The sequence below is a fragment of the Thermochaetoides thermophila genome (genome assembly GCF_000221225.1).
Source record: "Thermochaetoides thermophila DSM 1495 unplaced genomic scaffold scf7180000011819, whole genome shotgun sequence".
In the NCBI taxonomy this organism is placed as follows: Eukaryota; Fungi; Ascomycota; class Sordariomycetes; order Sordariales; family Chaetomiaceae; genus Thermochaetoides; species Thermochaetoides thermophila.
In genome coordinates, this window is record NW_006383035.1 from 724,560 (window position 1) to 735,166 (window position 10,607).

At 50.7% G+C, this 10,607-nt stretch overlaps 2 protein-coding genes across 2 annotated transcripts; one reads left to right on the forward strand and one right to left on the reverse strand.

Moving 5' to 3' along the window:
* Nucleotides 1-3,948: 3,948 nt before the first annotated feature.
* Nucleotides 3,949-5,082, forward strand: CTHT_0049530 (uncharacterized protein; the record flags this gene model as incomplete). Its single annotated transcript, XM_006695245.1, has 1 exon — nt 3,949-5,082. One exon carries the CDS (start codon nt 3,949-3,951, stop codon nt 5,080-5,082), a length of 1,134 nt encoding a protein of 377 aa, XP_006695308.1.
* Nucleotides 5,083-7,436: 2,354 nt separating this feature from the next.
* CTHT_0049540 (uncharacterized protein) lies at nt 7,437-8,261 on the reverse strand (the record flags this gene model as incomplete). The annotated part of the gene is made up of 1 exon (XM_006695246.1): nt 7,437-8,261. The coding sequence occupies one exon, from the start codon at nt 8,259-8,261 to the stop codon at nt 7,437-7,439; it is 825 nt and encodes a 274-aa protein (XP_006695309.1).
* Nucleotides 8,262-10,607: the final 2,346 nt, after the last annotated feature.

The window sequence follows — 10,607 nt, forward strand, 5'->3', positions numbered from 1 at the left end:
CTGACCTCAGTGGAGCCCGGGCTGACCGAGGTAGGTCAACAGTGGCCACACCGTGGTCACTTGCGGCTAACAGTTATGCACTAATGCACTAGGCTTAGAGAATGAATATAATGGGAAGCTCTGATTCCTTATGTATGCTCTATAGGCAAAAAAAAAAAAGGTTGGTAGGAAAGATGATCTGCATAGACAGAAAGAGAAAAGTTGTAAGTCGCTGGCCCACTTTCCCCATGTGCAATGCTCTTTTTTGGGGGAGGGGTGGGGGGCTCAAATTCAAGGAGTCCCACCTCTGGGTCCCACCTCTGGATTACGGAACTCCTCAAGTTTTAAGTTTTGGGTGTAGCAACCTGGGTACACAGGTAACTGTGGTTGTTGTGGTACCCCCGATGACGGCTAAAGTGATGAACCAAGAAGTGGTGAGACATGAGTGGGCCGTAGCCTAGTTGTCGGCGGGAAGTATGCTGGCTGTTAGAACGTTGGTTATATCGTTAATGATGTGTGTGGGACGATTGAGGAATTGGTTCTGGTGCCTTATCGTCATTGTGCGTGACGGGACTATTCCGTTGGCCTTGGTAATTAATGTCGTAGTGGTGCTGAGGGTAAGGATGGGTGGCAAGGGGAATTCTCTCATCGCGTTGCGTGGCAGATGTCGTGGGCAGTTGGATAGACTGCATCATGGAGTTAATGGGCTCATTTTGTCCATGACCTCAAAGAGAGAAAGCCCAATCAGTTCAAGCTCATAAAGAATAACACCGATAACAGAGATAGCTCCTTCACTTACATTTGTTGTATTTGCAATGACACGAAGATAAGCATCAGATCCGCCCGGACTGACTGCAGTTCGCGGTCTGGCTTCTCTAAAGCAGCCTATTCAGATTTTCAATTCATTGTCGTCCATTGTTTGGCCTTCATCTTCTCCGGCCTCTTTCGTTGCTCTCTCGCGCGCTGTTTCACAAGTCTCGAGTGCGATTTGAAGGAGTCGAAAATGGAGCTGTTTAGAACGACCTGAGATGCATATGAGCCGGGGTACTGATCGGAAAAGTGCTTCAGCTGCCCAACTGCAGCCTGAATACTGTTGCTAAACAGGAGGGGGGACTCAGCAGCTTGTTCCATCTCTCCCCTATCGGGGAAGCGTGCCTTCGCAGCATTATTGAGGGCCCGGACAAGTTTTATCACTGCCGAAACTAGTTCTCCGCTGACGGCAATTGCGCTAAGGATGGTGAGTACCTCTGCCATTGAACTAGATGGTTTCGATGAATTGTAGTACGAGGGCTTTAGAAAGGCTGCCGTGACTGGAGGACTAACCTCTGCCAAGAACATGGTGCTATGGTACTGTTGTACCGATTGATGAGATGTCGATCGGGTCAAACGGCACTTCAAGAATGTATCTTTGAGGCAATGCGTCTCAGACATTGCGACCTCATTCTGGGCGATGTGTTGGGTATTGGGTGGCTGGCAGAGAAAACATACAGACATACAGACAATACAATACATACCCCCCCCCCCCTTCTGCCAGTCTCCAGGCTGACCGACATCAATGCGCCGCAGCAAACCGACCCCACACCACCCGGATTTCGGTCAGCGAATGGATTTCTGCCCTTGGTTCTGGATGAGTGGCTATGCGAATTAGTTGACCTCCACGCGCAGTATCACTATCCAACATCAGCACTCGCAACCATCATGGGAAGTCATTAAGAATGTTTGCAAAACTTTCAGGTGGTAAAATATGAAAAGTAAATCATGAAAACCTCAGTTTCTTAGCGTTTTCGCCTTAATTTTTTTTTTTTTTCGCTGCAGTTTGCGACCTATCGCATAGACTTGCATAGACTGTACGAGTGTCGCAACTATTTGTGTGATGATCCAGACAGACTTCCTGAGATGGGTTCGAGAGATGCCAGGTTGTTTGACTGAGAGGAGTTCTCACATCAACCAAAGTGGCCGTTGTGGTCGCCAGTTGGTAAGCAACTGTTTGTATTGCTGACTGGAGAGCTTCTTGGGCCAGATGGCCCTGCCTGGAATCTATGTACGCCGCATTTCCCCTTGTAGCTTCCCTTGCTCCTTCCTCCTCAATGGCGCAGACCGTTGACGTCAACATCTTTGGGTGTTGAGGATCAGTGCCTCTTGGCTCTGAGGTGCGGCTTCCGACGCTTGGTTGTTGAGGGCAGATATCTGTGTTTGATAGGCCGCAGCTCCCTCTTGCCCCTGATCAGTTGTGATCAGTTGGCTGCACGGGACCCACTCTTCTAGATTGAGACTTCTTGGTCGTGAAACTTTTGACTCGAAAAGGGAGATGTTACCGTTTAGGAACAAATGTAACCGTTTAGAAACGGACTGCTAATGCAGAACGTATGCTTAAGACGTTTAATACCTTATAAGTTTGCGGCTGAATCTTGTAGCGCTTTGTGACAGACGCAATCCCAAGAGATTCACCACGCCTATCCTCGCGATAAAAGATCGATGGAATAACGGTGGAATAACGGTAATGTAGAGACCCCCACAACCTACTGCAAGCCGTTCTGTGAAGGACAGCATCCGGGCCACCTCTGGCGTGCAGGTGTCTAGGAAGCTGGACGGCCTAGGCCTGTTACGCTTTCTCGAATGGCCGCGCCTAGACTTTTGCCGTGGGGTGGGAGTGACCCCTACCGGAAGATCCCATAACGACCCAGGTAGCGCAAGTTATGGCTCGGCGAATTGGCGCTTTAACATACAACGGCACTTACGTCACGCCTACCTTCCCGCACACCACGGCTTCCGGCGCCCGGGACAGGACTTTCAAGACGCAAGATTCACATAGCTTCAACATCTCATCTATCACAAATAGACAAAACTGCATATAAGTTCTCTGAGCACCTTCTTGAGGTCAGCGATCAAATCTATCACGTATTTGACCCGGAAACAGTGTTTTTGCGTATTCGAGAATTGCTTGTGGAAATGCGAAAAGAAAAATTAAAAGAAGAGTGGTCGTTACTCTGGGTTTCTTTCCCAAGAGGCTGACCCTTTGTAAAATCGCTACGCGGTATGCGGTTTGACGCGTTAGATACAAGTGATTGAATCTATGAAAGGCCTGTGATCAACCGGCCTGCAGAAGACCCATTTCTGACCTAGAGGGGGCCAGCGGAAGTAATACCGAGGGCACGTGATCAGTCTGCAGCAGGGGATCCGCTCAACGAGCCAACATGCAGTCTCACTGACGGAGTAATGAAGGTCCGGCGGACGAGGGCTGGCCAGATCAAGATCGGTCTCTACATAAGCCTAACCAATTCTCACAGTTTATAACTCGATAAAGTCAATAACCCATTGATATCACTGAGAGTACGAAGCAACTCTCTTTCGCAGTCTCCTTATTCTTAAGGCGCCTAGGGTTTCTATGGGGAGACTTGCCAGTTTCTAGATAAGATAGCAGATAAGAGATATATAGCTGCGAAAAGGGTGTCCCGAACTACGTCCAGAGAGAGAGCAATCGGCATCTTCCTCCCATGCACTGCATATACCGTTCAACACTTGTATATACTTTTGCTGAGTATCAATCCTTGAGTTATTGAGCTGTTCACTCTCATTCGAAGTGTTTTAAAAACTGGATACTTCTTCGATCGCTGTCGACAGATGTGGTGAGATCGTAGCGTTAGACCGGATGCCGTTTTGATCTCATGACATATGCCAAGAAAGCCAAGACTTACAGCGCTCATATTGTGGATCGTGTCACCGTGTTGCGCGTTGCGTTAGGCTCGGTGCACAGTGCGTGTACGTCCTTTATCTTCATGCGGTAAGCAGAAGTTGACCCAGGTCGAAGAGCCGAAGGCCGATTCTTCCGTACCGGCAATAGAATAAAGGACTGGTATCTGCACTCCTTGAAAGTTTGCAACGCCCCTACGGCACCCTTCGATCCGATCGCCACATCCCCTATCTCAAAATTCTGCGATATATTTCCTCTTTCTCCTCCACTTTCCCATCATGGCCCAAACATCCTTCTCTTCCACACCATCCCCCAAAACCGCCCTCGTCACCGGTGCGAGCGGCTACATCGGCTTGCACATCGTCAACACCCTCCTTGAGGAGGGCTGGACGGTGCATGGCACAGTCCGCAGCCTGCGTGATGAGCGCAAGGTGCAGCCGCTGCGTGATGTCGCTGAGAAATATCACGCGCAGGACCGGATGCGCCTGTTCGAGGCCGATCTCCTCACACCCGACTCATTCCTCGAGGCGATGAAGAGCTGCGACGTGGTCTTCCACGTTGCTTCCCCCTTCTTCGCGCCCGAGAAGGTGAGGGACCCGCAGAAGCAGCTTGTTGAGCCTGCTCTGGAAGGGACGAGGAATGTGTTGAACTGCGTGGAGAAGACAGAGTGTGTGAGGAGGGTTGTGTTGACGTCTTCAGGTTGGTATACTCAAGCCTCTTCAAGAAACATGTCTCGGAGCTTGCTAACATCCGATCGAGTGGCTGCCACGTTTGGCGATAATGCCGACGTGCTACAATACCCTAACCAAACCCTCACCGAAGACAATTGGAACACCACAAGCACCTTGCAGCACAACCCCTACCAATACTCCAAGACCCTCGCCGAGAAAGAAGCCTGGAAACTCGCATCTGCCCAGTGCCGCTGGGACCTAGTCGTCATTTGCCCCGGCCTAGTCCTCGGGCCCTCCCTCACCCCAGCATCCTCCTCTGGCAGCCTGGACCTCCTCGACCAAGTTCTTCGCGGTCTCATGGTGGTCGGTGCTCCTGACCTGTCCTTCGCGATCGTCGACGTGCGCGACGTTGCACTGGCGCACGTGCGCGCGGCTACGGTACCCGAGGCCCATGGGCGGTACATCGTGGCTGACGGCAAGCTCACCAGCGTGTTGGAGGTCGCGCGGTGCTTAAAGAAGGTGGCCAAGTGGCCGCAGCTGTTGCCGTCGTGGGTCCTGCCGCATTTTGTGTTTAGGATGGTGGCGCCGCTGATGGGGCTGTCAATGCGGTGGGCGGATCTAAACCAGGGGGTGGTGTTTAGGGTCGATAATGAGCGGGCGACCAGAGAGTTGGGAATTAACTATCGGCCAGTTGAGACGACGCTGGAGGAGCACTATCGCGCGTGGGCGGGGGAGATCTAATGGTATGTTTTCTGGACTTTTTGGAATCAGCTGTGTTGCAAGTTTGAGCCCTTAGTGCGCTTTACAGCTGATCTCCAAGATTGCCAGAGCTCTCCGATATATTTCAGGGGCAGTCGGCCTAGAGACTTCCACCATGTATAAATGACACCACGAACGCCCTGTCATGGCCGCCAAACAAATAAGCCAATGAGCAGTCCCAGGAAACCACCAAAACACAGCATGCAAGTTGGTGCCGCCCGTCACAGTCGCCCTGCGGGCTTGTGTGACGTTGCGGCTCGATGTGGCTGGTTCAAGCACAACCACTCACATGTCAACACACGCGTGACATCAACCACCTTGCCTGATAAAGCCCTCGCCCTCACCGAGCGTCTTTGCATACTTGTGGATTTTGCCCCGCAAAACTGCGAAACATCACTTCGCAGCTTGAATCTTCTCCTTTGCAACCTTTTCGCAACAAAAAACCGCCTTGCCATTCCTCCTCAGGGCCATATCTGGGTAGTCTTTGTTGTCCTCGCAGCTCAGTCACTCCCGCTTTTCCCTTAACATCTCTGACTTCAGGGACTTCGTTCTCTTCGTTCAGCATGTCTGCCGTCCGCTGCGCCGAGCCACCGTTGCGCAACGCTATCCTAGTCCGCCGTTTCCACCTGTCGCTGCCCGGCCGTAATTTACCCACAAGGTGATGGCTGACCATGGCTGTAACGACATGGAAAAGGAATTCAAGTATGACGAGCAACCAAGCTTCAAGTACTCGAGATTATCCAGTCCTCATGCCTCTCGCTATCCGATCGGGCAGACTCTCCGTGCCAGGAACCATCTACAAAAAAGCTGTTCGCCGCCCTGCCCAACCTGCGCTCGCTCTCCGTCTGCGGCCGCGTCATTCCCTCCCCAAGCCCCGCTATGACCTTGACGACGCACACTGCAGGTGCCGACAGCTCCTCCCCTTTGACTCCGGGGCCTCGCACAGGGCTGTCGGACCGAGCTGTGGAAGCCTTCACCCTGCCCACGCTCCAAAAACAAGATTTTATTGATGACATTTCCGGTCTACAGCACACAAGTGACACCGCTTCGACGAGTTTGTCCCCTATGGTGCTGCTTGTTGAGAAGCTGGTGGGGGGTGAAGATGACTGGGGGGAGAAGAAGGGAAGGAGTTAGGAGGAGAGATTTCTGCTTTGGTTGTTCCCGGCCTTGGGAGGGGAATTTGGGTGGGAAGGGGGGCGGGGGCGGGGCTGTGAAGAGATGGTGCGGGGAGGTTGGGGTTGAGTTTGCGTGTTTGGGTTGGGGCAGGTGGAGGAGGAGCAAGTGGAGGGGGGGAGGGGGGGAGGTAGGAAGGTTTGGGAGGAGGAGAGATTTGATTATTAGTTTTCGACAGAGCGACTATAAGAACATAATTATGTGTTGAATATTTTTCTTGGGTGCAATGCGTGATCTGAGGGTAAAATGTGATGTCCCTTACAGCTATAAACAGACTGGATCGCTGCTTTGCTCATGAAGTGAAGATAGTCTCGACGGTAGCGCATCACCGTGTGCTCGTACATGTGCCATTCATGCTCTTAGGCGAACTGGTATTGAGGGCTTACATTGAGCCTCTTCGAGGTAGTCATGGCTTTTCTTGTTCGCAAAATCACTAGCAGCACTAGCATCACTAGTACATTCAGCTGGCATTCACCCATGCTGGTTCTGACCGACGTTTCAAGCCCGTGATCCGTCTACTCGTCTGAATCCCTGATCCGAAATGTTCATTGCAGCCAGGTGTAGGGGAAATGCAGTCTAGCTGCAGTGAGTTGCACGCTTGGCATCCTTCGAGTGTGATGAAGCGCTCTGAGCCTAGAGACTACCTAACAGTAACATGTCGACTCTTTTTTTTTTTTATGCAGGAATATTATCTCCATTGAATCTCGAGTCTTGTGGTTCTGCTCCACGTGGCCCTTGTTCATGCGATGGTAGAGTAAGCCACAAGGCAGACTGGCAGAAGGAGCTGAGCAGACCACGGATCCTTAAGGAGATCTGACTGTTGCTTTCCCTGTTGTAACTTGCAATCCAGCAGACTTTAGCCCAAAGGACTTTATCCAGGAGGACATGTTGAGATGGGCAGTTTTTGTTTTCTTGGCTTATTTCAACAAGCATGCCTCGATCAGGGTTTGGTCCAGCAGCAGTACGGTTAAGGAAACCATGTGTGATAGCAAATATTGGGTCCTATAACTGCGTAAGCAATCTGTGTATACATAGAAAGGACCATATCAAGCATAAACAATATGAATGAGCGAAACAAATCTCCACGGTCCCAGTTCCAAGAGCAATTTGCTCCAACGACACCGCAAGCTCACCCTATCCTCCTAGAACATTCACCCCACCACTCAGCAACCAGACGTCTGCACCGCCTGCGTGGCACATGCAGTCCCTGACGGACCGCTCCCAACCTTGGTCGGCTCCTTGCCAGAGCTATTTCCCTCATACAGCCAACAGAGTCCTCCCTTCAGCACACAAGAGTTATTGATCTGTGTCGTATCACCATAATTAACGTTGACTCCGGCCACAACGCTTGCCTTGTCGACCACGCGGATATTCTCAAACGTCGAGTGCCGCTGGTACTGCGTCTTGCAGTTACCACAAGACCGGTATAGCTTGCCAATGTTGCTGGCAAAGAAGTTCTTAACCTTGACCGTGCCGCCGCCGTTGTGCTGGAAGACTTTGTCGTCGGCGTTGCGGGCGCCACCGCCGTTCACATAGGAGGTGCCCGACTTCTGGAAGAAGGTGGCTGCATCCTCGCAAACGTCGGTCCACCAGCTGTTGTTGTTTGTTAATATCCTCCAATATATGAAGATCGTGGAAATAGAGGGGAGGGGGACGCGCGGGGAGACTAACATGTTGTTCAGGGTGCATGTTCCCTTGCAATAAATGCCCTCACCATTATTCGGCCCAACAATTACGTTGCTAAGTGTTGCACCGTCCTCCAGAATGAACAGGGCGTCTTTCTCACCGCCCTCGGACTGGCCATTGCAGGTCGATGGGCTGCGGTCCCACTGGAGCATTTGACCATCGAACGTCTGGCCAGCGGCGATTGTCTTCGCCGCGGACAGGGCAGTCGTCTTAGTCGCCGTTGGGAAGACGGTCTGAAGGTTGGTGTTGGTTTGGGCGCCTGCCAGGGAGGCAACGAGAAGAAGGAGAGTTGTGGACTGCATTGTTGCTGCGAGAGTCTTTGGATCTCGAGTGGAGCTGTAGGTCGATCGCTGGTTAGGGAGCTGAGGTGAGCGTTTGTCTCCCAAGTTGTTGACCCAAGCAATCGCGTCTCTCAAGCTCCTTTTTATATCCAGTTTCGATCCCCGGTCCCATTATCCCTTCGCCTTCTCTTCCTCGCCTTCTCTTCCTCATCTTCCAACCTCAACTTGCCTGATCCATGTTGCCTCCACGGCCATACAGCCAAAACGGAGCAGCACGTTCTCCATGAGTTTCAAGTTTCGGCCCACCATCCTGGATCGGTCAACGGAAAATCTCTACCATCTGACGGCATTTTTCGTTCAGAAACCTTGCAAAACACGTTCTAGCTATACGGCACGACCTTCGTACAGTCAGATTTGCGAATAACGACGAGGTCTGTCACTGAAGTTCATATCGTTATAGCCAATGAATCAGTATTTTCAGAATAACCCTCTCTTTCCTGACTTTAGCAAGATTCAGACCTTTCCCAATTTGTTACAGACATACTCCGTAGCGAGTAGTACGGCCAGAAGTCGATCAGCCAGCTTTGTGCAGGAAGAGGACCAGAAAAAAAAACTGGAGACTTAGATAAGTCCTATTCGAAAAATAAAGAGCATATTAGATAGCGCGCTAGCTGGAAATCTAGGTCTTACATAACGATATGCATCATTTATATGGTTTACTAAGCAGATGCCATGCCGCATATCTCAATCACCAGGGAATTGTCACTTACCCATACAGATAACGATAGTTTCCGCGGTCCATATCCTAGTGATATTATTATCGTCATAGGCCTGATCGTTATCCGCAGGTATGACTGTAGCATCTCTTGATCCATTATCTCGGCCTTGTGCAACATCACTTGGCAGATGACTTGCAGTTAGTTGCAAGAATTGTTTGTTTCTAGAAAGCATTAAAAATGAACCCTGTTCTGTTCGAGTACAAGCACTAACTGCTGTTAATTCCCCAGAAGACGGCAGTCAGCAAGGCAAATCTCTATCCTAAAGGATTTACCTCCTTTTCCATCATGAGATTTTCGTCCAAGAGCTTACGCACACTTGATCCTGTCATAATCATCACTTCCAAACCTCGTCACTTCCCTTGCGAAAGTCACACAAATGTGGATCCCCGTCCGAAACGGCCGGACCTATACGGGTCCAACGTCGGGTCCGACGTCGCAATGGCGATGGGATTCATGCAACATCTTGGCGGGGTGCCGACCAATGGTTGGCGGACTTTTGGGTTTTTCGTTACGACCAACGGACAACCCTGGATCATAGCATCCTGGTCTTTGGATTCAATGCCGGATTCAGGTTCGCCGGGGTTCAGTAAGGGTGTGGCGTGTCCCAAAGGCCGCGGAGAAAGACCGGTTCTGTCGACCGAGGGTCAGTAGACAGAATTTTCCATCATTGAGTGTTGCGAGTATCTGACTCAAGTCTCGAAGAGCGTCTGGCCGTGATTGGTGGATTTAATCTCATTTGGAAGTTTGTTAGCGGCCTGTTTAGACTGTCTCATCAAGAGAAAGGTACCTAACGTGCTTGCAGTGTGGACTTGGCAAACCTCCAGGGCCAAGGTCTTCTGGATTTACGTCTGTTTAACTGGTGAGGATAAAAAACAGCGCGATCATAACTGGAGCAAGTTGCTGAAAGTAGACTACTATCGGGTCGGGACGTCGAAAAATCAAAGACACCGTCACGCGGGGTTGTCAGAACCCCAGAAACCCTGCAAGCCTTCAATTCTAGTTATTGGTAGCAATCTGTATATCGTGCGTTGTACCATTTCACTATTTAATATAAGTATAGTGACCTCTCCCGAAGCTGGATGCGATCGCGCAGTCAGCTAGTACATGTTATGCCAACGGAAACTCCACCTATCAGCGTGTAGAGGCTGCTGCTCTACCTAAACCAATAGGTCTCTGAGAACTTGCTAGGAGTCTAGACGGAAGTCGAGAAGTAATGGTCCGCCTCAGTTGCATGGACCGAACTGGGAGTATCTATTTTGAAGTGCAGTAGCGTGCGAACCTCCGATGTTGATTTGCGACTTTTTAAATTTTAGGCAGTAGTCCCGATTAGGCCAGGGAGGGAAGACAGCGTGTCTTAGCAAACGATGCATAGGGAGGAGTAGAAGAGTTGCTGTTGATAACTCTCAGAATTAATTAAAGCAGAATTCATCAGGGTTATCGATGGAAGAGGGAGAAAAACTCATTTAAGGACTCTTAACCGCACCAACGGACGTCAAAGTGCAAGTTTCCTATCCCCGCTGGTTCAGGGTCGAGGTAACCCTAACCCGCGAGGAATTCGGGTTGTATTTCGATTCGCCAGAGGGTTACT